Source organism: Drosophila gunungcola (genome assembly GCF_025200985.1).
Source record: "Drosophila gunungcola strain Sukarami chromosome 2R unlocalized genomic scaffold, Dgunungcola_SK_2 000004F, whole genome shotgun sequence".
Classification (NCBI taxonomy): Eukaryota; Metazoa; Arthropoda; class Insecta; order Diptera; family Drosophilidae; genus Drosophila; species Drosophila gunungcola.
In genome coordinates, this window is record NW_026453167.1 from 3,911,015 (window position 1) to 3,938,100 (window position 27,086).

Sequence of the window (27,086 nt, forward strand, 5' to 3'; positions counted from 1 at the left end):
AAAAAGCCTCGGCCCCGCTAATGAACGCAACAGTCGCAGTCGTCTGCTCCCCCTTCCCCCTCCTTCTCCTCCGCCAGCAACAACAATAACAAAAAAACAACAACTATAGCAACCCACATGCACGAAGATCATTACCAACCCGAGCGACGCATAAAAAAAACGTATGGCAACAAAAACAACAAAAAACGACGAAATCAAGTTGCGCCGTCGCAAACTGACCTGGTCCGAAAATTCTACTCCGAACCACCCTACGCGATCAGCTCTCCACCCTCTCTTCAGTCCATTTCCCACTCCCACTCTCGCTCTCCACCGGCGTCGCACAGTGGGCCAATTGCTCGATTCCCGACAGACTATTTTGTTTTATCAATAACTTTTCCTCAGACTAATACCTCATTTTTAAGTAATATAAAAATGTAATTGAAAATGAATACTATGTATATGAAAGTTTACTCGCTTTCTATTTAGAAATTTTATCAGATAAAAATCAGTTTTCAGCTTGGACCATCGTGAATTTTGAAAAGTTAAATTGAAAAACAAAAATTAAGTGTCTCAGCAGACTGGCTTTACTAATCTCGCTGACAGAATTACTAGAATAAGGTGCTTTCCAGTATACATTATTTTTATTTATTTTATAATATTTTTAGAATTGAATTCTAGTTTTTAAAAGGAATATTATAATTAAGTTCATTAACTATTTTTTTTATAAATTTGCGATTGCTTAGTAAGTCATCTTATTCTGCAAATATACATATATCAAATTTAAAGTATAAAAAGTTTTGATTTGCTATCTTTGTAAAATCTCCCACTGTGCAACGACGGCCCACACACAACCACAAGAGAAAAATGGAAGAGAGGCAGCAACAACAACAACAAACGTGAATGAGCGGGTGGGGGTGGCTTGCCTTGCTTTGTAGCCGACGCCTCTGCCAACGTCGTCGCGCCGCTTGTTTGTTGCAATTTCTCTTTTATGCGATCATTCGTTTGTAAGGTGGCCGCTCGCACAGTGTATAAAAATTATATTTGTTTTTATTTTATTTCCTTATATACCATTTTTAAAGCATTTTATAAAAGTGTGTACTAATTTTGCCATAAAACTTCATAATAGGAAACATATATATTATTTAATATTTAATAAATAAAAACTATAAGAAACACTATAGTCGAGGGGCCCGACTATTAGTTACCGGTTACTCTGCGAACCCATTTGAAAATAATAAATATGACCCCTGAACATAATCGGGAATCGGTTGACGACACAACTAAAAGAAAAATTAAAAAAATGTTCATAACGAGTCGATTGGTATTATATAAATATTGATGTGCGGTCAATATCCTATAACTTAAATTTATTAATGGCACACTTTTAAAAATCAGCTAGGATATATGTTTCTCACACTTGAACTGGGAATTGCAAGACCCACATCATCTCGACTCGGGCACACTGTGCGCTGCTTTGTGCGTCGCATGCCGGCTGAGCTGAGCAGAGCTGCCCGAATCCGAATCGGCGTCATCGTTTGTTGTATCTCTTCCAGTCTGTTGGAATTTCTCGTGGTGTGCGGTTCGCTCTTCGTGCTTGGAATTGACTTCTCGATTTGTGCGGCATTTTATTTAAAACATTGCAACGCGTGGTTTTCCTGCGAATTTTGGCACGAGTTCTTATTAAAGCATATACAAAAACACAGCTGATTGTACGTACTTGCATGTGAATTGCCTATCGGCTGTATTTAATCCGAAGTGAACAAGTTGTGAACAAATAGTGACTGAAATCCAAGGAAATAAACACAAGCCGGCTGGAAGGCAACATTTGCAAAGAGGAGAGCGATGGCCAGAGGGCCAACTGGAAACAACTAATTCTGTTAACCATAAAAAGGTATAATATGATTGTTTGTGACTTCAAAGTTAGAGGGAACTTTGTTGCATATAATTAATTACCCATACCATACCCAATCCCAAACCCAAAAACGAACCCACACAATCTGCGAGCCATCGAGAAATCACCTCGAAGGCCATGTGCAGAGACAAGCCCAACAACCCACAGGTAGCTAGGCCCAGAACCGGTTACCCAATTTCCAATTATAAACCAAAAAAACAGCCACTCCAACGCCCCACAAAAAAAGAGGAAAAAAGCGGTGGGCACCCCTTTCCTGAAAAAGAGACAAAAGATTCCAAATGCGACGCCGCAAGGGGCTCAAAAAGAAATCGAAAAAACCCACCACCAATCCTTGCTCCTCCCTCGCCTCCTCCCTCATTATCCTACTTTCTTCGCTGCCGCTGGTTATCATCTTCGCACACACTGAGAAATCTGGCCTGCCTTGGAAAGCCGCCTACTCACACACATGGTCTCTCCTATTCGTTCTGCTTTGTCACATGTTCCTCTTCCTTTCCCTTTCACCCTGTTGCGCAGGAGGAGAAATAAAAAGAAGAAAAGAGAGAGGGAGGGAGGCGACTGACCGTCGCGACGCCCGCTGTTTCAAATGTTGATTTCTTGTAGGTTCTCATTTTGGCGTGGCTTTCGGCCTCTCCCTCCCCACTGCTTTATCACTTGGCCTCTGCCTCTCCCACACTCTCCTTTGCATTCTGATGATTTTTTACACCCACCCATCGACAGTAACTTTTGCATTCAACCTACTCCGCCTCTTTCCTATCCTCCTCCCTCGCTTCTCCCCCTCTTCGGTGAGTTGCCGCCCCCACTGACAGTCGCCCTCTATTATTTGCTTGTTTATTATGGACTCATCTTCGTTGATGGCTCGCCTTCCAAGGAGTTGTCACTGGAACGATCGGTCGGAAAAAAGGGTTGCTCAGAAAAACTCCCCTAGGGGGAAATGGAATTGAATTCTTAAAACTCGATAATTCTAGACGGTAAGAGCATTAGTGTGGGAGGCGTTCCACCGTTTATAAAAACTGAAACGTGTTCGAATTAAATAAATATATTTTAATAAGTTTTACATCAAATTCTGTACTTGCAAAAAAAGTTGAAAGTTGAAAAAACTCACACCGTTTCTGTAGAAAACTTTCTGCAAGACCCGCTTACTGGAAAATCAAAGAAAAGTTATAAATACTTGTTGATAATGTGGGAGTAAATAAATTACTGCTGCTTTGCTGGAACTCATTGAGTCATCTGCCATCTTATATTTCCCCCGGCCCCTGACTTTTTACTGCCAACCCACGCTTGGCTTCCTCCCCCCGCCGCTCAACTTCGACATTCCCATGGAAAAAGCGACCCCAAAAAAAGGGCAAAAATAAATTACGCACTTCCCGTCGTCGGTGGTAGAGCAATTTTATGCAGCTAGGGGAGGGCGCAAGAGGGGTTGCGGCGGTGGTGATGGTACCTGCCCATGTCGCAAAGAGGGTTGTTGCTGCACCGATCCCGATTCCCAATCCCTATCCCTAAGCCGATCCTCTATATCCCATTCGATTCGGTGCGACCCCAGTTGGCGACCAGGGCAGCTTGTTGTGCAGCAATCTCACCGAAAATCACATAGGAATTTCCTGTTACACCCGCCCCCTGGCCAAAAGGCCCTTGCCCCGAAAGTTACCTGCCCTCTCGGTCCTCGCTTACCTGTTTTCTCCTGCCGCTCGCTACAGCAGCTGTTTGTTTTGCGGCTTTCAAGGTTTCTACTTTTTACCTGTTGGCGTCAGTTCGATTCGGATTCGGCATCGCCATCGGAATCGGAATCGGAGTGTTCGTCCCCTTTCGCAGCACAGCCACCCCATTGCGTAGGACTCATTCCATTTCTTATATCTCTCGCTTCTTTGTTCGCTTTGTGGGTGGGGTGTATGTCGGGGGGAGGAGGAGTGTCAGGCGGAGGATGAAGAATAACAGGGGGAGGGGGTGGAGACTTACTCACATCTTCTTCAATTCTTTTGTTGGCCCAAAACTCGAGCCGAAAATCTTTTGGGCGTCTTGAGTTTTGGTTGGTCTCGTTTTTGCTTTTGTGCCCGGCGATCATCATTATCTCCGTTTCGCTGGCTCATTCTATGGCACCACCACCACCACCACCACCAGCACTCCTCCTACTACAATTTGCCTAAAAAACCCCAACCGTTTCGACCGTTTTTCAATATTCAACGAAACCAAAAAAAAAACAGAAAAACAAAAAATGATGGTGGCGAAGAGGAAGAAGCACGACAGACGGCGACGATGTCTGCTTGAAGGTTGTTGTGAAATTTCATTATGGGTCTGGGTCTGTCTCCTCACCTCCACCTCCCACTTCTTCCTCCTGGTAGTCGTACTCCTCCCCCACCTCTACATCCACCTCCTACTCTTCTGATTGCCTGCTGCTGTTGCTGTGGTTGTTGTTATTTTTAAGAGGCGTCCAGCGTCAACATTTCAGCGCGGGGTTTCGGTTTTGGGTTGGGTTGGTTGTCTTGGGTATATGTATTATACATATATACGGATAGGCTGGCCCATGGATTGGGATGGTACGCTTTGGTTTGGTATGGGATGGGATGATGATGGTGGCGGCAGCTTGGGCTGTGGCATTTCTCGTGTGTAGGTAGGTGGTTTCTCGGAAATCCATTTGTTCATATGATAACCCAAAGAGTACAACACGAAACCCAAATGGCTGAGAGGCAAAGGAAGCGCAGTCATTTGCTGACGGCGAGTAAAAGCTTTCAACCCGATCGCCTTTTGTAAATCGGGAGGGAGTATGTGGGAGCCCTATAAAGATAGGGATCTTAAATCTACGAAAGATTGTGAATTATGAAATCAGAATAATATGGGTTGTTGAAAATTTAAAGTTTTCACAGAACCTATGTATCTTTAAAATGTTACAAAGAAACAAATGAATATATTTTTTCCCAATGTCGATAGTTCACATATTTTACCGAATTTTTATAAACTAATTAAATCAAAAAATCTATAGTTAATCCATTATTCACGTAAAGAACAAACTAGAAAGTCACACCTAAATGCGTAACCTTTCTTAAATTTCTGAATACAAATCCATTTATCATGCTCCTATGTATGTATTCTGGAACCTCCTTGTTCTCCCAAGGATCGCATCCGTTGGTCCGCAACAAAAGCAACAGGATCGGCACTTGAACCCCACTCCACCCCTCAGAAACCATTCCCGCGACCACCCCAACCACCGGCGAATGGCAGCTGCAACCTGCAGCCCAACGGGCAACCCTAAAAGTGATCTCTACTCTGGGCAGCAGGTTGTTGGCTGTCTGGATTGCAGTTGAAAAACGAACGAGGAACGACGAAAAACCACCCCTAAAAAGGGAATGGAAAACATGGCACAAATTGCTACCCCATGGATGATCGGACACCAAGCACATGTTGCATGCGGCAAAGATTTCAACAGAAAAGGAGCAGATCAGGGAGGGTGCAACTGACACTGCTCGGACTTAGGTCTCAGGACCCCGGTTCTCAAGACGAAGGACAGACGAACATGTGCAACGTCTGCGCCTGCATTTCTGTATCTTGAGTCTTGTTATTTTTTTTGCTGGCCATTTTATGAGGGCGCGCACCTGCCAACAGCTGCCGCCGCCGCAAAAGACGAGGAAAAATTAAAGGCGGGCAATCATAGCCAAAAGCCATGGTCTCCGACTCGTTTCGTTTCTGGGCCTGCCCTTGAAGTCGACGAACGCCCACCACCACCAGCAGAAGACGAACCACCCAAAAAATTCGAATGAAGCAACAAAACGAAACCAGCTTCGAAGACTTTGGGCCGAAAGCGATTTGCTTTTGTTGTCTGCTGGCCGGCCATCCGCCTCAAAAAAACCAAAAAAAAAACAAGCTCAAAGAGAAGACGCCAAAAAAAAAAGAAAGAAAAGAAGAAACAGCAGCTGCCGTCGCATCGTGGCCACAAAAAGTACCACCTGCCGCCCATATACATGTCGCCTATAGCTGCTGTCCTTTGTTTGCCGGTAGCCCCATTAACCCAAGGATATGCCACCATGGGAATGGAAAAGGAAGTGTTGAGAAAACGTGCTCCCTTAAGTTACAATTCTATTTGTAAGGGGAGATGGGAAGGCATTAAAAGGAGTTGTAGACTAGGGTCCAAAACTCTACTACTAGTGCTCCATTAAACTGCTCTTCATAAATTTGTAATTAGTTCAATATTACTTCTCTGAAGAAACAGCTTTTCCTTATATTAAAGTAAATCTCTGAAATAAAATAACTTGCGATCAAAACAATCACAATTAAAACAGATTTAGAAATTTCTCTAAGATAGTTATAATAATGATTTCTACTTAACCGGAAATAGTGACGTTTCTAACTTAAACAACTAATGAGTAATGGGTTTTTTTTTGAGAAAGCAAGATGAGTTGAAGTTTATAGGTTTAAAGATCGAAACACATAGTCTTTAAATTGTAAAACTCAAAACCAGAAAATGCTGTTGCTTAAAAAATTATTTAACAAACTTTAACCTCCACATTAAAAATAAAATAAATGTGGAAAAGAAACATTGACCCACGCAGCGAATTGGCCAACGAGTGCAATCGATGACAACAGCTGCGGCCCACACATGCTTAGCTCACCTCGCCTCATCCCATGTCCCCACCCACTCGCCACCCCCCGTAACCCCCGTTACTCCCTTGAGGCCCCCCCCCTCATACAATACTAACCACCCAGCTGCGCCTGCGTCGCAGTCGCCGTCAATTTTTCGGATTGTGGGCGTTAAACGGCGAGGGAAGCTGAATCGAACAGTGAGAATACCGTTGGCAGTCGCCGAAGCTTTAGCTTTTGTTGGGGCCTTTTGCCGTTTGGTGTTAATTTGGCTCGCATATAAAATCTTCGATTTTATTTCGTTGTCGGTGGAATCGGTTGGATCATTGGGACAGCTGCGGTCAGTTGGATACGATGGTGGTGTGTTGCTAGACACCCACCCACTTTGATGATTAGTTGTAGCTGCCAAATACTAATGGCACAGTGGTTGCTTTATTCTCTTTGCATTCTAGTAAAGGCAATATTATGATATACAAAAATTTTGTTGAACTTTTGTTGTTTTAAAAGTGCTTATTTCTAAAACAAACAAAAAAAAACTTAGCTTTTAAATGAAAATAAAATGAAATACTTTGGAATAGTTTCATTAAAATGAGTTATCTTTAATTAGTTCCTAGTATTAAATACCTATAAAAGCAATCTTGAAACTAGCGCAGTTCGTAGGATCTTTTTCTGATAATGAATTTTGCTGGAAATTTCCCAGACCCCAGCGATTGAACAATTGACTGCTGCACTTCGAGTGCGAATAACTTCCTCGTGCAGCTCCAACCGTCCCACTGTGCGTCATCGGGCAAAGCGCTTTTTAATAACTGCGTGCTGGTCGCTCGCCAAGTTGGTGGTTATAAAGGGGGTTTGGAGAGGCGCGGAGTACGAGGAAGGGGGTGGCTGTGTGGAGGGATTGTGGCGTTAACATGTCATTAGCTGGTGGCTTCGTCCGCTGTTGTTTCTGCCGCTGCTGCTGGTACTCCGCCCCCATCCCGTCGGCCCCCTCCCGCCCCCTTCTGCGGTCGCGCTGGTGGCCTTTCACCGCAACAACAAGTAAATGTTGTGGCTCACCCTGAGCTGCCAGGTCGCCAGATTGCCAGATCGCTTTGCCCAACCCACGAGTGTTAAAAAGTGTGTGTATATAATATAACTCTACAGTCCAACTTCTATAGCTCAAACTTCCCAAAAAAAATGATACAGATATGATAATTTGAAGGGCTTATGGCTTAAAAATTTCATACTGATATCAACCTTTCAACCTTTAAAAAACAATAAACTAAAGTAGGACTAGCTAAAGTAAGAAGAAGATTATTATTATGTTAATTAAATAAATCAGATTTATATTTTAAAATATTTAGGTGCAAATAAACTACTTTTATATTATTGTATGTTTGTTTATCCATAGCATACATTTTACCTTTTTGGCCTTAAAAAGTTTAAGTTTACTCCATGTTTTCCTCCAATTGTTAAATTTAGGGTATCCCCACTGTAAATCTGTATGTGTTTTGTAATTTGCACTTTGATGACCGCCCTCAAATAGAGGCCATAACTTTTGATTAGCCTAGGCTTTAAATAATTATTGCAAATACCCAAAAAAGCCCAAACCCCAAAAAAGGTTCCAACAGAGCACCCCACTGGCCCCAAAAAAAGGGGAGAGTCAATAATGCGTTTACCGTTAACATCTGCGAAAATGACATCTGCCAAGTGGAAAAGAGAGACGGATCAAGCGCGCTCTCACTTATTACGTGAGAGCCAAAGCAGCGAAAATTCCCCCAACCGGCATTTTTCAGCTGCCCAACCGGTTTCTCCCGCTCTTCTCCCTCTCTCGCTGTCTCTCTCTCTCACAACTCCCCCAAGTTTGCACACCCACCACACAATTGACGTCGACTGCGCTGCCGGCGTCACTGCCGACGTCGGCTGATCGCTGTTCTGATGTTCGCGTGGTCTGGTGTTGTTGTTGTTGTAAATTGATTTTGTTGCTGGCTTGCGCGCCCATTTTCAGCCCACTCCCGTTGTTGTTGTTTTATGTTTTTTTTCTGCCGTCTGTTATTAGCAAAGCGGATGTTGTTGTTGCTGGTGGTGGGGCAGCAGCAGCACGAGCAGCAAAAAAAAAAAAAAACAGAAAATGGGGAGGCACAGGCACCCACACGCGCGCTTTTGCTGTTGGCAACGCATGACACTTTTTCCGCTGTTTTTTTTATGGTGTCTCGCCCACAACAGTTGACCCCTCGACGGCTTATCAAATTCAGGGGGCGGTGGTGTTGGTGCGGCGCAAATCGATAGAAATCTTGGGAGCGGTACCTCTTTTCTAGCTTGATCTTGCTATAAACAAGAACCTTAGCTTACAAAAAACTACATTTTTAACTGACACAATCAACAAAACTTTATACATAAAATGTATATAAAATGGACATAAAAAAAATGTTACATGTTCTATGAAGGGACCCTAATATAATAAAAATTTCAATTTAACTATTTTTTGAGAAAAAAAAAATAGTTACTCAAAATAATCATTAATTTTAGAGCGATATGTTTTTGGTCCAAAAAGTTCGCTGGAAGTCGGATAATTTTTTTGTGCAGGATTCTTGCAAGAGATTGTTTTGATAAGCGAATCAACCTAAACCAAAAACAAAAAACATGAATTTTAATGTTTATTTCAAATAATTAACTCTATACTTTAACGTAAATGTACAAATCTTTGAACTTGTTATAAAATTTAGGATAAGTAAAGACAATACAAACAAAAGAGTTGTACTCAAGAAGAAAATCTTTGACTACCTAAAAAAGCTCTTTATAGTTTCCGAGTCCTTTTTTTTACAGATTGTAAATCTAAATAGTTAAGTACCTTTTAGGGACGAAAATCTTTCCGTTTCGTTAGAGTTCTAGTTATTGGTTTTCCTTAGTGAAAAAACCAGTTTGCAACCCCACACTTGCACTTTCCTTCCTCTCGAAACCTCAGATCCGAAATGGAGGTTATGGTGCGGCATGATCTTGAGAGCGTGGCCAAAGTCAAGCGGCGACGACAACAACAAAGACATGCCCTTGGCTTGAAAAACCACACGCAGCGAACTGAGTGAGGCCAAGCCAGCAGATCAGGGCATGGCCCCCAATCCCCTGAGATCTCCGATCCCCGATCTCCGAACCCGAGCCTCAGACACCAGACCCCAGACCTCCCGAAAAACACTCGAAGTAAAGTAAACAACGAACGCAAGAACAGCAACAGCAACAACAGCAGCAACAACAACAACAAAAACAAGAAGAACAACAAACGCCCCCATGGAGGCAGAAAACACCAGGCAAAACACCCCACTGTAAAAAGCACACGAAGCATAAAATCAAATATGCAAAACTCAAATACGAAATATGAACTGAAAAGAGACGACAGAAACAGGCTGCGGATCGGATCGGATTGGATCGGATTGGATCGTATCGGAACGGATCTCGGGACTGGGAACGGTCGTGGGTATGTGGGTATGTGGGTGTGTGGGTGGGTGGTGGTGCGGCAGTGGTGCGCTGCCTTGGTAGCTGGGTGACGGTGACTTGGCAACTTGGGCTGGGGCTGGGGCCACCAGTGGGTGTGTGGGTGGGCGCTGCCGTTGGCGCTGGGCCATAGAACGTGCCCAGGGCCCAGCAGCAAACCAAACCGACAGTTTTGTCGCCACAAAGTGGCAGAAAAAACGTTTATTCTCTCTCCAAAAAAAAATTTAAGAGAAAAACGGGGCGCAGCAACATGCGGCCAAGAAAAATAAACACGTAGAAACCCGTACCCAATGTTTTGTTTATTTATTTAGTAACTTTAATCGAAAAAGACTGCGCTGATTAACTTTTAAAAAAGATTATATTAAATGAAAAATTTGGTTTTGAGAACAACGCATTTTATTTCTTTAGGCAACAGGTAAAAATGTTTAACTCAAGCGAATGGAGTTCGACTTTTTTCTCAGTGTAGAGAAAAAGGGAGGGCGACTAAAATAACACACACCCACCCACCACAGAACAAAAGCACCGCCAACAAAAAATTGCCACGATCGCTGGCAATTTGTCTTTCTATGAGGATGATGCTGGGCTAGCAATGAAGATGATGATGATAAGCCCGTCGTGTGGTAGACGATCAATGGGTTTTTGGGTTGGTTCGTTAGTTGGGCACGTCAAGGTGGTAAATTTATTAATATATGCAGCCGGGACCCAAAAACAGCCGAGTGTGTGCGTGTTTTTGTGCATTGAATAACTGGTTCAGGCGACGAATATGTCACTTTGTTTATTTTATTGGGTCAAATTGGTATTTACAAGGAAATGGGGCTTGTTAAAACTGAAATATTTTAGTATGTAAAAACTATACCATTAAAATTGTACAAGTTTTGATTGAGGGGTGCTTCAAAAGCCGATGTAACAAAATTCTTGCAACCACTTGAACCAAAATGATTTCGTTTCTTTGGTGACCTGACACTCGCCGACATCGGTGGTCCAAAAATCGGAGATTCGTAAACAAAAAGCGCGCTTAAATCGCTGTTGTCTGGCTGACTCAGCGATGCTGCGCCGACGTCAAATCGAAACCCAAGCCCGAGTTCAAGCCCAATCCCCGACCGAAACCAAAAGCAAAACCCCCCACGCAAGCGCCCCAAGGCAGTCCGGTCCCACCCCCTCTCCGCCCGCCCCTCCGCTCCCCGCGCCCCCTCTCCCTGTTAAATCAGAGTTGGATGTGTCAGCACTCGTTTCCCATTAGTGACGTTGTCAACGGGAGGCGCTGGGTATTTCGGTGCCGGATGTGGCTCTAAGATAGTCGGCTTGAATAATCCCCCCATGCATATGAATACTTTTTCGTAAGCTACTTATACTCGAAATCATATTAGAGCCATGATAAAAGTTAGTTAGGTATAACTTTTCTATCTAGAACTTTTATTATTCTCCTACATTTTGTTGAAATTTTTTTTATTTTTTTTGTTTAATGGCTTATGTTTCTTAAACTAGTTTTCTGCTACCTTTGGGACAGGTCAATAAAACTATATATTGGGGGTATTAATAACTGATTTTAAAGCTCTTGATGAGTTTTATGATTTAAGAAATATATAATTTATAGAGATTGTTTGAGAAACTTATTGAAAACCACTATTACTGGAAAATATAAAAATTGTATACTTAATGTCTTTTCTTGTTTAAAAATGAAATTTACACATTTAAAATTACTCCCAGCGTACTCATGAATTTCCGTTCGCTCCCTCTCTATTATTTTTTTTGCAGTTCTCGGCGAGTGGACGTGGAGGCAACAGCAAGAGCAGCAGCCTCCGCCCCCTGAAAGCAGCAGCAGCAGCCCGCCCGCTAGCCAAGGCCGACGGCAACTTGAAGCACCTGCAATGGCCACACTAATACCAGTGAACGGCGGCCATCCAGCAGCGAGCGGACAATCCTCCAATGTGGAGGCGACATACGAAGATATGTTCAAGGAAATCACACGCAAATTGTACGGCGAGGAGACCGGCAACGGTTTGCACACGCTCGGCACGCCGGTGGCGCAGGTGGCCACCAGCGGGCCAACGGCGGTGCCCGAGGGCGAGCAGCGCTCCTTCACAAACCTGGTAAGGATTCCGGTCCGGAAATAGCTGAACATTAAAAAAATATATACATATGCAATTTAAGTTTCATTTCAAAATTTTAATTAAATGTAATAACAATCTTTTCGACTTGCTTAAAACCTCTAGATGTTAGTCCGAATATGACTAAATAAAGTAGAAAGGTTATTTAATAAAAATAATAATAAAATCACCCATTATCTTTGTTTGTAGCAACAACTCGATCGCTCGGCAGCGCCCAGCATTGAATACGAGTCGAGTGCGGCAGGCGGCGCCTCTGGCAACAACGTGGCCACCACCCAGGCCAATGTAATCCAGCAACAACAGCAGCAACAGCAGCAGGCGGAGTCGGGCAACTCCGTGGTGGTGACGGCCAGCAGTGGGGCGACTGTGGTGCCGGCACCCAGTGTGGCGGCCGTCGGTGGCTTCAAGTCCGAGGATCACCTGAGCACGGCCTTCGGGCTGGCCGCCCTGATGCAGAACGGCTTTGCGGCGGGACAGGCGGGTCTGTTGAAGGCCGGCGAGCAGCAGCAGCGCTGGGCGCAGGACGGATCTGGTCTGGTGGCGGCAGCGGCCGCGGAACCGCAACTCGTACAGTGGACCTCGGGCGGCAAGCTGCAGAGCTACGCTCACGTCAACCAGCAGCAGCAGCAGCAGCAACAACAGCCGCATCAGAGCACACCCAAGTCCAAGTAAGTAGCAAGCGTATGAGTGATATATGTTAGAGAGTCTTACTAACCTAGTCGAATCTTCTGTTTTCCCTAGAAAACACAGGCAGGAACATGCGGCTGAGTTGATCTATGCCAGCCCCTCAACCTCGGCCAATGCGGCCCAGAATCTGGCCCAATCCACACCCACCTCAGCGCCCAGCAACAGTAGTGGCGGCAGCACCAGCTCCTCCGGCGGCGGAGGTGGCGGAGGCGGTCGCAAGAAGGCCGCCCAAGCGGCAGCCGCCGCCGCTGCCGCCAACGGGGTTCCACATCCAGAAGCGGTACGCCTGCACCCACTGTCCGTACTCGACGGACCGGCGGGATCTGTACACCCGGCACGAGAACATCCACAAGGACGAGAAGCCCTTTCAGTGCTATGCCTGCCTCAAGCAGTTCAATCGGGCCGACCATGTCAAGAAGCACTTTCTGCGCATGCATCGCGAGCTGCAGTACGACATAAACAAGACCCGGCGCCATGTCTCCGCGGGCAGTGGCTCCTCGGGCAGCGGCTCCTCCGGCGGCGGATCTCATCACTCTGGGGGACGGGGAAATGTGACCATTAACTCGGCCGGCGTGAACATAGACAATGCCTTCTTGGAGGCCCAACGACATCCCACCTCGACCAGCATGAGCATCGTGGAAACGATCGAGGCAGTGGCCTCGGCCACGGACATGCCGCTGGCCCAGCTCAAGCAGGAGAAGCTGGACGATGGCGGCGGAGTGGTCTTGCCCCTTCATGTGGGCGTCGGCGTGATGCAGCAACCGGTGGCCAGCTCGAGTTCCGGCAGCAGTGGCAGTCATGGCGGCAACGGCAACGGTGGCAGCGGCTCGGGTCTGCTGAAACCGAAGCGGGAGAAGCGCTTCACCTGCTGCTACTGCCCCTGGTCCGGAGCGGACAAGTGGGGCCTCAAGCGGCACCTCAATACGCACACAAAGCCCTTCGTCTGTCTGCTCTGCGACTACAAGGCGGCGCGATCCGAGCGCCTGGCCACGCACGTGCTCAAGGTGCACAACAAGCGAGCATGCAGCAAGTGCTCCTATCTGGCGGACACGCAGGAGGAGTACCAGGTTCACATGAGCGATGTGCAGTAAGTATTTATTGTTATATTTTGTTTTTTTTTTTTTTGTGGTACCCTTGCAGGGGATTTGCTAGGAGGTCTTAAAAGACGAGAAAATAGGATAGTTTTCATTTGTCTTTGTTTAGAGAATTAAAGTTTTTCTTTAAATATGTTTATGTACATTAGGGCATTATAAAACAAAAGTCATTGCTAAAAGATATTTCCATTTTGGTAACGAAGATAGTTAAAGTTTTAATAGATATGCTTAAAATATATTTAGTTGAGTTTTTATAAAAATTACAGATACGGTAACAGTACGTATGAGTGATATAATTTAAATCCTTGGAAACTCCTTAAATCGCATACTGTATGCGGGTTAGAGTGGGACCTTATGGACCCGCCTAATGTTCCTATTCACTCATTACAATTATTGGTATTAGTTTGTGTTCTCCTAACATAAAATTGAGTTTATGTTTGACATTAGTCCTTTTTAAATATCAGCCATTGCAATGATCTATCTGCAAGGTTACTTATAGCTTCGGATGCCCCGAATCTAACCTGCCCCCTTCGTTTGCCCTGGGAATTACGAAAAACTCTAAACAGCTTTTGAACTCTCTTTCGCCCCACTTCTTTTTGCTACCCCCCGAAAAATAAACCTCCCCGGACGTTCTCTATATCTAACACATATGTATATGTACATATATACCCTGATCTGATCAGTCCGCACGATAATCGGCCGGCGCGCAGTGGCAACGGCAACCAGAGCGGCGGCAGCAGCAGCGGCAATAGCAACGGCAACGGCGGCGGCAATGGCAACAACAATGCCAATGCCGGAGGCCACAGCCACAGCCAGAACCTCAATGTGCTGCGAACCATTGGCAACAGCCTGGTGGCCAACAACCAGCTGAACACCTATGCCGGCAACGCTTTTGGGTAACATTCTCAGACCGCCCTGACCCATACAAAAAAAAAAAAAAAAAAAAAAAAAAAAAACAAAAAACCCCTCCCGAAAACAAAACAAAACCAAAAACACCAACATTCCCAAAAAACCAAAAAAAAAAAAATAAAAACCCAAACCGAGCGCGCACAACGTTCCTAACTCTAGTTACTACCCTCGTTCTCTCGTTCTCTCGACTCTCGATTCCCACGACATCCCAACAACCATGATCACCACATCTCCACATGACCACCAACCATCAACCATCGACCATCGACCACCATTTCCGGTTAGCTCGTCCAGTGGCAATGTGGGGAATGCGAATGGAGGCGGCGGTGCCGTAACCATCTACACCACCACCACCAATGAGGGCGTGGCCGGCGGGGGAGGCGGTGGCGGCGGCGGCGGCCTTAGCGGCAACATCTCCGGCGGCGGACCGCTCCAGGAGATCATCGTGAATCCCTCGTCGATGGTCGGCTGGCGGCTAAGTGCCAATGGGTCACTGATCCCGCCACACGATCTGCTCACCGGCGGATTGCCAAATGCGGCCACGCAGAAGCGCGGCTCGGAGCGATTGTTTCAGTACCTCGAGGCCGAGGGCAGCGATCCGGAGGACTATGCGCGGTATTTGCACAACCAATATGCCATGCCCCCACATCCATTGCGCTTTCGTTGGTTTTCACTCAGTTCCTTTACTTATTTCGTTGTGTTATAAAATTGCATTACATAAAATGTAATATATGGTTTTTTGTATGTTGGTTTTTATATAATTTACAAAGTTTTCCAATATTTTCTTGCAAAGTTTCCTCAAATTCAGTTTCTTTCACCCATTTTATATGGTTTACCAAACTCATAATTCTTTTGTTAAGTTTTATTTTGTTATTATTTATCGTTACAAAATAACTCTTTTATTCCACTTTTATTAATCAAGATGTTAACATATTGTTTTGTTTTGTCAGTTCCAATGATCGTGTATGTTTCAAGCCGCCTTTAAATACTGTTTGTTGTTGTTTTACTGTTCTTCACTTATTATTTACACTTCAGGAATGTTTTGTTTTAGGTCGCACTATTCGTTCTTGCTTTTTGCTGTTTTATCTTTACTTTATATATTTATGAAAAACGTTTTATTTAGCACTGTTTAATCATTATAGCCAATGTTTAAATTGGCCTTATTCAGTTCCCCTGATTTTCACCCGTAATTGCTGTTTATTTGTCCTTCATTCAAGCATCAATATCATATTCTAATCCCTTGCCATTTGCTTTATCCTTGCAGTCTGCTGAAAATGGACGCCATTAGTCGTAACACCGCTTCGGTCGCTCAGGATTTTCATAAGGCGGGAGGCGTGCACGAGTTGAAAATACCAGCCAATCATCAACTCCTGTTTAACAATAAACTGCCTTCGCAATGGACGACACGTGAGGCTGCTGCACTGCTGTACAGCCTGAGCAACATGGGCGGCGGTTCCGCCTCCGGCTCCGTATCCGGTTCCCAGCGCCAAAAGTTTGGCATTAGGGCGCGACAACATTCCACCGGCGAGGATGACGAGAATACACCATCGTCGGCCTCGTCGTCGAGCTTCTCGGGCGATGAGTTCAACATGAGCGCCACATCGCCGCTGAAGCTGTCGCGTCATGCCGTCAAGCTGGAGAAGATGGATGAGCTGGAGGCCAAGGACATGGTGCCCAGCAAGGCGATGATGGCAACGGCATTTCTGGAGGCGGCCAGCTACGAGCAGACGGCCATCGAGCTGCTGGCCAGCAAACGGAAGATCAAGGTCGAAACCGATGACAACGATGAGGACCAAGAGAACCAGCAGCAGCAGCATCAGCCACATCAGCAACATCATAGCCAGCAGCAGCAGCAGCAGCGATTGCAGCTTATTAAATCGTCTCCCGCGTATAAATTGAACAACAACAACAATAACAATAGTAACAGCCATAACAACAATTACTACAAGGACAAGTCATCGCACAGAAATGCCGTTCACCATCATCGCCAGGATGACAAGGAGAACAACAAGAGCAAGTCACCAACAGCAGCAGCAGCGGCAGCAAGTGTTGCAGCCGCCGCAGCAACATCGCCGCCCAGCGTCAGCGGCAACACCAGCCAGACACCGTTTCTCACCCAAATGGAGTACCAGAATCTCAATCGCATTGGCACTCAGTTCCAGAACTACGTCAAGGACATCATCAACAAGTATTATGCGGCGGAGACGCCTCTGATGTTGGCCGCTGCAGCAGCAGCATTGCCCACGGCCACCACTACGGGTCAGCAGCTGCCGGAATTGGACATTGAGAACCTGTCGCCCAGCAAGCGGCGTCGTCTGCTCAGCGAAACGGAGGAGTACATCGAGTATTTGCGTAACAAGGAGGACATAACACTGACTATTGCGCCAAAGCTGCAGCCACCGCCGCCGCCGGCGACGACATCGCTGCTCAAGCGTCAGTTGGATCTCAGCACGCCGCGTCGGAGTCCCAAGAAGGCGACGCCGGCTCACAGCAACGGCGTCTCCCGCAAATCTCTCAACCAACTGGCCACCCTGCTGCCGCTGCTGGCGGATGCGGCCAGCCAGCAGGAGTATCTGGCCGCTCCGCTGGATTTTAGCAAGAAGTCCAGCTCGCGCAAGCAGGCGCAGCCCAAGAAGATCCGCCTGACGCCCGAGGCGGTGGTCACCCTGCTGAGGGACAAGTACCTCAATCGCATGGTGCGCCAGCGCTTGGGCTGCCTCAAGTGTAGCCAGACGCGGAGGAGCAGCTCCATCAGCTTCAACTACCACACCCTGGGATCGCTGGCCCTGCACAAGTACTGGCGGCATGGCGCGGGGGGATCGGGATCGGGTTCGGGATCATCCTGCTCATCAACTGGGAGACAACGGCTGCAGGCAGCTCTGCAGAAGAGGATTCGTCGCAGACAGGCGGAACAGCAATGCTAATGTGGCCGCGTCGTTCTATCGGTTCTATTTTATTATTCGCTTAAGATTAGAAAATGTTTGCTTGCCATATATGGAATGCATTAGGCATTTGACATTGAAAATCGTTTAAAAAATTGCATTTAATTTTTTAAATTTTAAGTTGTGATGTACCTGAAATATGATTTCTCTTAAACAAACAAAAAATACTTAAAAAACAAAAACAAACAAACAAACACAATTCATGCAAAACGGTCTCGAAAGCGCTTTTGCAGCCGACTGCAAATGAATTTCATTATCTTAGTTGTACAATTGAGCTATCTCACAAACACAAAGCCCACTCACAATGAACATTTACACACGGATATTTAACTATTTAGTAATTAACCTGGAATGAGCATTTATCAAATGTGTCCCAGCCCATGATTTCCTCCATTTGTATTTGTATTCATATTCGTATTTGTATTCGATTGAATGAAATGTGAAGTAAAAAGCTTTAATTTGCCATTTACAAAGCTTCAGTTTAGTTACGAGTAATGATTGCCATCTTTTTACACCTAGCATTTAGTCGTCTAGTTACCTTAGTTTATGGATTAATTTATGAACTGCAAACGCGAACCTCATCGAACCCTTTGCCTTACTTATCATTTAAGCTTTAACGTGAATATAAATTTAGTTTTAGTTGATTTAGTTACTCCTCAGCAGGAGCAGCAGTCACGCCCACAATGACCACAAGAAACAAAATCCATTCTCACGCAAAAAACGTTTTACATACATATGTATGTATGGAAAAACAAACGTCTATAAATATTAACAAAACAAAATGAACAAAAACTATATTACTGTACGTGTAGATGTGTATTCATGATTTTATCAGAAGAAAAACAGAGGAAAGTCGGCGAGAAAAACCAGAAGGAAACACAAGAACAACTTACAAAATACTCAAAGAACATGGATAGAATACAACTTTTTACCACACTGAACAAGAAATATTTGACTGAAAAGTGTCGGGGGGAAGAAGATATGATATATATGAATAAAGGTATAAACAATTTTAGTGTAAAATGTGTGTTTTTGCTAAATGTGGTAAACTAAAAAAGAAACGTAAATTTATTACACAAAACTAAACTAAAGCGTAAACGAAGAGAAAATTCTTAAGTAAAGTAAATTTTTGGATGACAAGCCATTTAGACAAAATTTTTGAGACGAAAAAAGACATTTATAAGAAAGGAAACAAAAAAAAAGAACAAACCGAATTACTTTAAATTTTATTTAAGCAATGAACTTGCAAAAAATAAAAGGTATAATTACAATAACTGTAATGTGAGTGTTTTTAGTTTAAAATTATATATTTCCAAAACATTTAAAATAAAACATAATTAGTTTAAAATATAAAACAAAAAGGTCTTGTTTATTTCTTTTGCTGTTGGGATTTTTTGTTTTGTTTTACAATTACAAAATGTGGGGTTTTATAATGGGTTTAAAAAAAGGGGGTTGTTTGATGTAGTACCTGTTTCAGCACCCTTTTAAAGATTTTATATCAATACAATTTTCATTTAGTCCTAAATAATAAAGCTTAAGCACAATTTTATAATAAAAAAAAGAGTTTTGTTTAAGCACGTTATTGAATTTTTTTACTAAAAAGAATTATCAACAAATTTAGTTTTTGTGTTGTAAGAGGACTTTTATTGAAGCACAAGCTTTATTTAGCTACAAACTAATTCCTTAAAAATATAGATTGTCCATTAGTTTTCACGGTTTTTTAACGAGCATCAAAGACAACAACTGCAAAGAAAAACAAAAGATTTCATCAGTACAGTTTGAGAAACATTGGAGACTTTTTCAGTCTCAAAATTATGAATTTACTTACGACGCTTGGTGCGTTTTTTGTACATGATACGGTATCCACACTCGCGACAACGAATTGGATCCCTTGGTCGCATCTCGTTTTCGTGATGGCATTCTAAAAGTAGAAATAACAAAAAATATATAATAAAACAGCATTTTAAACATTTTTTGTTGCCAGTCCAGCAGCCATGTGCCCTCTGAGTAAATCGTTTTTGCACTGAAATACTTTATTCGCCCTACTTACCGCCGCAAATATACGTCATCGCCGTCTTGACATTATCCTTGGAGCTAGGTTCCGACATATTAAGTCAATATTTTTAAAATAAATCCGAGTTTTCCGTAAAAAATGTGTTTTGTTTTGCCGAAATAAGGTTTAGAGTGACCGTTGCTGGATAAAATAAAAAATAACCAATATTTAAATAGTACTAGCGTAAAGTTTTGGTATATTTAAACGGCTTTATTTTTCCCGCTTTTTTTGAATTCCTGAAACCACTGTTTTTAAAAAGGAGAAAAGCAAATGCCCACATAAGTAAAAAGCCAAGCTTTATAAATAATACAAATAATAAATAGTACAATTTATTGGACGGTTTAATTTTATTTTAAAACTATTAATTTTTGTTATTAGTTATTTTTAATATTTGCATATTTCTGTTGTGTGCAATTAGGTTACGCTTATGTTTGGTCGATTTATAATGCCTCTGCATATTCCCCACTATTGAATTTCCACAGGGTTCACAAAAAGTTAATTTGTCTGGTTTTTGAAATCGGTGAGGGGTTTTTGATTTAATTTTTTCCTTTTTCTGAGCCACGACTTTGTTATTTTCTTTTTTAGTTGACTTTTCTTCGTTTATACTAGTAGGGTCTTTATAACTTTCCATATTAATTAATTCTTCGTTGGTTTGCGTTATTCTATGATTGGATTCTGGTGGGTTAAGAGCTACACTTTCTTTTGGATATGTTTCCTTAGGTTTTAAATTGCCTAATTCCAGTTTAATTAGCTCATCGATATGCCTTTGCGACTTGCAGTGCCTCAGGTAATTTGCCCTGGATTTGACAATGATATTGCAAACCTCGCATTTCATGGTCTGCATCAAGAGGTGCACTGATTTTCTGTGAGTTTGCATTGTGCCCTGGCTGTAGAAATTTGCTCCACAGATTTCACAGGTGAAATTTCTCCTATTTAAGTGAGTTTTGTTCAAGTGCTCTCTGAGAAAGAATTTGTTTGCAAAATCTTTTCCGCAGATTTCGCACACTGGAGCTCCTTTTAAACGGCGCACTTTTTCGCGGTGTTTTTTAATGGCTTCTCTGCATTCCTTGGGCGTATGAGCAAAACAACAGCGATCCAAAGTGGGATTTTTGCAAATGAGACAGAGTTTTTTCCGTTCATGCTTGCGGATTACATGGATTTTAAGGGCAGACCACAGTTGGAATCTCCATTGACAACTTAAGCATTTAAAGGGGCGATATCTTAGTTTGCCTGCCAATATAACTCTTTTCTGGTGTTTACGCAAAAACTTATGAGTAAGAAAGGACCTCTGACAATAGGAGCAGGAAAAGAGTTTGGGAGGTTCGGAGTCATCCCTTCTATGCTTGACCATATGCAGCTGGTGGCTAAAGGAGTATCCATATTTCTTATTACAAAGTGGACAATGTGTTCGAGTGGAATACTTTCGTTTTTTCGGAAGATATCTCGATTCCTCCTTAAGATATAGCTCTTGGTCGTTATATACAGGCACCACTATTTCCTTAACTTTTGCAGGTCGTTTCTCCAGTTCCTCCTGTTCTCTTATTTTTTGATTATCCAAAAATCGTTTGTAGCGCCCATTTTCCCGAAGTTCTTCTGAGCCATCATTTTGACCTCCAATTTTCCTGCTCAAATGGGTGATTAGAGAATGTTGCAAGTAAAATCTGCGATAGCAAATCTCGCAGTGAAAGTTGTCTGAATAACTATGGCTTTCTTGATGATCCTCCACATCCTGTAGTTTTTTCCAAGGAAGTTGCTCACACTTTTGACAAATACAACGTAATCCTGGTAATGTAATTGCTGCCATTTTAGGACGCAGAGCTCCTTGGGCTTCCTCACCCGTTAATTGGCTAACCGCTCGTCTATATCCAGTGCTCACTGTATCCAGAATTGCCACCAACATTTCCAATTGAACTTGCCTCTTTGTTACTTTAAAAACTTGCAAAACAGCTTCATAATCCTCTTGTAAGTCAGCCTTAAAATACTGATTGGTCCAGAAATGATCACGTAATTGCGCTGCCTGCAGTAAAAGCAACATATCTGGGCTGCGGAAACGTATCATCTTCTGCACATCTTCTACTTCGCCGGAAAACTCGTTGGGAAATTCGGAATAGGTCTCATTTTCCCCATTGAATGCCACGTATTTCTCCCTGACTCCTCTGCAGCATTTGCACTTGCAGTCGCAGGCAGGAAAGCATCCTTCCGTTTTGTGGCCATCTTGAAGAGCAGGCAAATCGTTTGTGAAGTTTTCGTATGTAATTAACAATTTTCTAGTCCAAGACATAAGAGTTAGGTTTTTTTGTTTACAAAAATTAGATCAACAAGTGGCAGTAAGACCAGTCATCTAGAACCTGGATAAAACCAAAAATACTAAATTTTTAACCAAAGTAATCGATAATATGCCATCTCTAATCTTTGGCAAGCAGAGTTGCCAAGCTGCTGCACTAAACAGCTGTTCGAATTTCGGCGGCATTTCATTTCGTAAACAATTGTAATACTTTAAACAAAAAACATGGTTAAAACTAAGGGAAATGCCAAGAAATTTGGCATGCATCCGCGAAATATATTACGCCAGCCACCTGATTATACAAAATTGGCTATAAAATACAAGGATTTCCGCAAAGAATGCGAATTGGTATGTTCTAACTATATTCTTGGGCTTGCAAAAGATTAATTATACATTTTATTCAATTAGGAGCTCAATGGCAAAGTATCTGTGAATTTTCGCAATGAAAAGACGTTGCGTGAGTTGACCAAAATGCTTTTAAAGGAATACTTTGATTTAAATGTGGATTTTGCACCTGGAAGTTTGGTGCCCACTTTGGCCCTCCGTTTAAACTACATTTTATGGCTAGAGGATCTAATGGAGCCGCTGAAATTGCAGGAAATCAGGGGAATAGATATAGGTGAGTTCAGGAAATATAAGATATAGAGACTAACTAATAGAATCCTTTAAAGGTTGTGGTTCCTCATGCATTTATTCTTTGCTGGGAGCCAAGAAAAATGGTTGGCATATGCTGGCCTTGGAATCGAAACCCCAAAACATTGAATATGCCAGGGAGAATGTGAAGAAAAACCAGCTGGATGAGCTAATAGAAGTCTACGCTCAACCAGATAAAACGAGCATCTTCAAGAGCTACTTCGAGAAGGAACAAAAGGAGCTGCAGTACCACTTTTGCCTATGTAATCCTCCCTTTTTCGACTCCAACTTGGCCAATCCTTTTGGCGGCAACACCAGAAATCCCGAGAGACGACCTGCACCCAATAATGCCCGGACCGGAAGCCAGGAGGAGCTGACCTGCGTGGGTGGCGAAGTCCGCTTTGTGCAGCGCATTATCGACGAGAGTCTGGAAAACAAGCTACGCGTGCGGTGAGTCAATCTTGATTACCTCCTGAAATTAAATTAACGTTGGTTCTACCGCCTCGCAACAGCATCTTCACCACAATGTTGGGCGTCAAGGCCAATGTGCCAAGGATACTGGACTACCTGAAGGAGCGGCAGGTGGCGAATGTCGCCACCACGGAATTCCATCAGGGACACACCACTCGATGGGCGGTGGCCTGGAGTTTCCATTCAGAGCCGCTAAGCCAGGAGACATCGTGTAATTGAGTTTACTTAAGTCTGTGAGGGGTTACTTTCAAGTTTTTGTTGCTGTAAGCATAGCCAGGTGTTAAGTTTTGATAGCTTTCTTGTAAGCATATTTATACTTAAGTAAGCAATGTGTTTGAAACTAAAAGAAATCTTAAGAATGTACTTGGTCTAGGTTGAATAACTTTAAAGAATGTCATACCACATTAGTTTAAAAAACTTAACCGAAAATGATTTATGTACAATTGAAATTTAATAATTAAGCAATAATCATTTATGTACAATTAAAATTTAATAGCAAGACATAGGTAATCCAATCTAGGATAACTATATACAGAAATAGTCTAACTAAATGCTTTGACCATATAGTCTATACACATAAAAACCTACATAAGCATTTAAAACTTGATTTTAAAATGCATTTATTTGCCCTCTAAATGGTCTTAAAGAAGAAAAAAGAATTAATAATAATGCAAATCGATCACTGCATAATTTGTTCTGTATCAGTAACCAACAAATGTGCAGCTTTCGTTTAACCTTTTAGTAATTGAGCAACGGACAACAAATGATAATTTGCCATTATTCCCCAGAGCTATGTTTATAAATAAATTTAAGCTGCAGGCAGTTGCACAAGGGAGTGAACTCTGACCTTCACCTGGGCAAAACTTCCGAAGCGGCTCCATTTCGGTGCTGTCAGAAAGCTTTCGCACTAAATGGAAATTTGCATGTCAATGGTCACTTTGCCGCCCAGGTCCACGAACGGAAATTATCGTTTCGCTTTTATCATTGACCACAGCTGACCACACACTTCGACAGAAAAAGGCAAACAGAATCAGAAAGGCAACCGAAATGGAGGCAAACACGCACACTAAGCACAAGTCGCCAACTTCGGTCAACGGTGGCTTTTCCACACCTTTGAGCCAGGGAATTCGGACGATTCGCTCGTCCGCCATGTGGGATAGCAAATAGCTACTTTTAATTGCTGCACAGGCACGCTATGTTTTCTTTAGATAATCGACTGGGAAATACCCTTTGATTACACAAATAATTTACTTTTAAAAATGGAATTTGATAGTAGCTAAACAGTATTGAAATTGTAACATCTATTTGCCTTTGTTAAAGTGACTTAGTTTTTAAAAATGTGAGACACTATGTAAAAATAAAAAAGAGTTTTAAAAAGCATTCATAAATATTATTTAAAGAGCTAAATAAGTTTTGAATGCAACGTTTTCAGGACTATAACATGAAATCTTAAACAAAGTGATGCTCTTAGTTCTGCTATTAACTTTATTTAAGTGTAAATTAAGCATTTTATGATTTTTTCAAGTTGTAAAACTGTATTCGGCCTTTTTATTAAAATCACATAATGTACACATATGAAATTAACTCTAAATCAGTTATGTATTGAATGTATTATGTACATTATGTATTCGTAATAATCCTTAAAATCAAATTCATCTGAAGTTATACCAATTGCTTTTACTTTTTATGTTACGGTATCGTGAGTGTTTTAAATTTTCCAGTAATTTCCCAAAAGGGTATCCTGCATTTTTATCCCCCGTCGAGCACTTTGCTCCACTTTTTTTGCCTTTGGATCCTTTTCATGACTTGGCTTTTGCTGGCCTTTTGTGGGCGACTTGCTGTTGTTGTCCTTTATGGCATTTCAACACGTTAAGGTGTAAAGAACAACGTAATTAAAATGCAAGCCGTTGGTTTTTAAGCTCGGAAAGATGGGTTACCGGCTGCGTCATGCGTTTAGGTGCGGTCTGGTTAGCTTTATCCTTTTTCTCTGTTCATGTTCATGTTCATGGATTTTGTAGCCGCCCTCGCTCCGAAATTAGAAACCAGAGTCAGTTGCGGTGCGGGCTACCCTATCCGCTGATTTCGGCTGGGACCCTAGTTGCTAGGGCTCCCCCGTCTCCAATTTTCAAGCCATTATCTTAATTTTAGGCACCCAAGGTCCCGAGCTAACCCACAGAATTGGACACGTGTTCCTGGGCTCGTCCTGATGTGGTAATTGTTAATTAAAAACGCTTTCTGGTCACGTAGTCAGAGTGTTTGAGGTGCCCCTTGTAAAGTCATAAAAGAACCCGAAATATTCGAAACGCAGGGTTCGACGCTTTTATTGACCGTCGTTAAATGGCTTAGAAAATATGTTTATGTTCAACCATAACTCCAAATATAATGCTTGTCTATGGAATTGAGTTTGTAATACATTTTTAATGAGGGCCATTGAATGATTGGTGCAAGGGGAAAATAAGTAATTGCTTTGCTTACACACAGAAAGAAACTATTTAACCTCTTGAACTTCGATTTATATTTAAAAGTCTAGAAAGTGTGAAAATCATACGATTTTATATAAGTAATAAAGGTATTTAAATCATATTTAGTGACATTTTATACAATAAAAAGCAAATTAAAAAAATTTATTTTTTTATTAAGAACTTCAAAGAAAACTTGAGATTCCTTAAATTCCAAAAATTGAATTCTACAAATAGTTGTCAGTAGAAAAATAAGTTTCGAAACCTTTTGTTCTTCGATTATTGTTAAATAATCTAAAAAAATGTCGAATTCCTGAGATTTTTTATATGTAATAAAAGTTTTTTTAAAACACATTTTGGTACATTTTTCCAAAAATTGAATGCTAAAATTATTTTATAATAAAATAATAATTTAAAAAACTATATGAACAACGCCAAAATTATAAACGATTTAAAAAAACAATTTTTTTAATTTAAAATTTTAAATTTAATATTTCTAGTTAATAATAATTATGCTTTCTGTGCAAAAAGTTGAAAAGCAGACTAAAAACAAGGGTTGCTTATGCCACGATTAACCCATTAATGTTGTGGCTAGCTATGACGCAAAATGACCACGTGTATTTCAGTGAGACCTGAAATCTTTGTCAACTTTGTAAAGTTCGTACATCAATCAATTGGCCAAAAATCATCCATCAATCTGAGCGCTGGCTGACTGAAAAAGATAGGAAACGCGTGGGCCCCAAAAAGTAGGCAATGAAGCAACACATAAAACCTCGAGCTTAAATCGAAACGAACAGGTCTTTAACTTTAAGAGGGGTTCGTTCCGTTCGATTTGGATTGGGAAACTCCGGTTGGGAGTTGGATGGATGGTAAATGGTGAATGGGGGCCTTTCGTGATGGCACGTAACGAGCTGCCAGACGGCGGCGTCTGTTGCAATTGGCAGCGGACTGCCACTGCTACTGCTCCCATTTCCCCCTCTAAATACACGGCTATGCTATTGTCGTGTCGCATATGCATGCAGATACATTCACTTAATGCAATGAAAAGCAACCAAAAAGGAACGAATCAAAGGATATACCAACAGACAATGCAAATGCTCCTATGCGTGTGAGATTGATGCAGTGACGTGCGAAGAGGGGTTTAGAGATTAAAGATTAAAGTTGTCAAACAAGTATATTTTTATCGCAAGAAAATGTATAAAATATTAAAACAGTTACTGTTAAACGAGAAAATAATATAAGAAAATAACAACATATCGGTGCTATACCAGTGTAATTGCAAGTATTCCTGGTTACAATTTAAAATTGCATTTAATGAGAACAACTTTAAAAATTAACTAAGACTTTTAATTAGTATTTTAAGGTAAAGCTTTTTAGCCTGACTTTGTGCCTGAAATGTTCTGATAACAGACTATATACTATTATAATATTTCAAGTCCTTTTTTATCTTATAAATTAAATATCACCCTTTGCAATCAAAAATTAATAAATTCGCATTTTTGGATTGCTTTTCTGTCCTTTAATATA

The 27,086-nt window shown here is 42.3% G+C and overlaps 4 protein-coding genes across 4 annotated transcripts; 2 read left to right on the forward strand and 2 right to left on the reverse strand.

Moving 5' to 3' along the window:
- The first annotated feature begins 1,510 nt into the window (after positions 1–1,510).
- LOC128253633 (protein charlatan) lies at positions 1,511–18,397 on the forward strand. The gene is given in 8 exon segments (XM_052982197.1): positions 1,511–1,870; positions 11,675–12,009; positions 12,217–12,695; positions 12,769–12,979; positions 12,981–13,801; positions 14,492–14,704; positions 15,003–15,332; positions 15,982–18,397. Coding segments are annotated over 7 exon segments (3,936 nt in total). The 5' UTR covers positions 1,511–1,870; positions 11,675–11,787; the 3' UTR covers positions 17,642–18,397.
- Positions 18,398–19,275: 878 nt separating this feature from the next.
- LOC128253634 (DNA-directed RNA polymerases I, II, and III subunit RPABC4) lies at positions 19,276–19,858 on the reverse strand. Its single transcript, XM_052982198.1, has 3 exons — positions 19,710–19,858; positions 19,488–19,580; positions 19,276–19,402 (listed from the first exon to the last, which is right to left on the reverse strand). Exons 1-3 carry the CDS (start codon positions 19,765–19,767, stop codon positions 19,380–19,382), a joined length of 174 nt encoding a protein of 57 aa, XP_052838158.1. The 5' UTR covers positions 19,768–19,858; the 3' UTR covers positions 19,276–19,379.
- A 158-nt stretch (positions 19,859–20,016) lies between these two features.
- On the reverse strand, positions 20,017–22,065 carry LOC128253780 (zinc finger protein 33A). Its single transcript, XM_052982458.1, has one exon. The coding sequence runs from the start codon at positions 21,991–21,993 to the stop codon at positions 20,074–20,076; it is 1,920 nt and encodes a 639-aa protein (XP_052838418.1). The 5' UTR covers positions 21,994–22,065; the 3' UTR covers positions 20,017–20,073.
- Positions 22,066–22,126: 61 nt separating this feature from the next.
- LOC128253789 (U6 small nuclear RNA (adenine-(43)-N(6))-methyltransferase) lies at positions 22,127–24,500 on the forward strand. The gene is made up of 4 exons (XM_052982468.1): positions 22,127–22,344; positions 22,405–22,615; positions 22,668–23,079; positions 23,142–24,500. The coding sequence occupies exons 1-4, from the start codon at positions 22,222–22,224 to the stop codon at positions 23,317–23,319; spliced, it is 924 nt and encodes a 307-aa protein (XP_052838428.1). The 5' UTR covers positions 22,127–22,221; the 3' UTR covers positions 23,320–24,500.
- Positions 24,501–27,086: the final 2,586 nt, after the last annotated feature.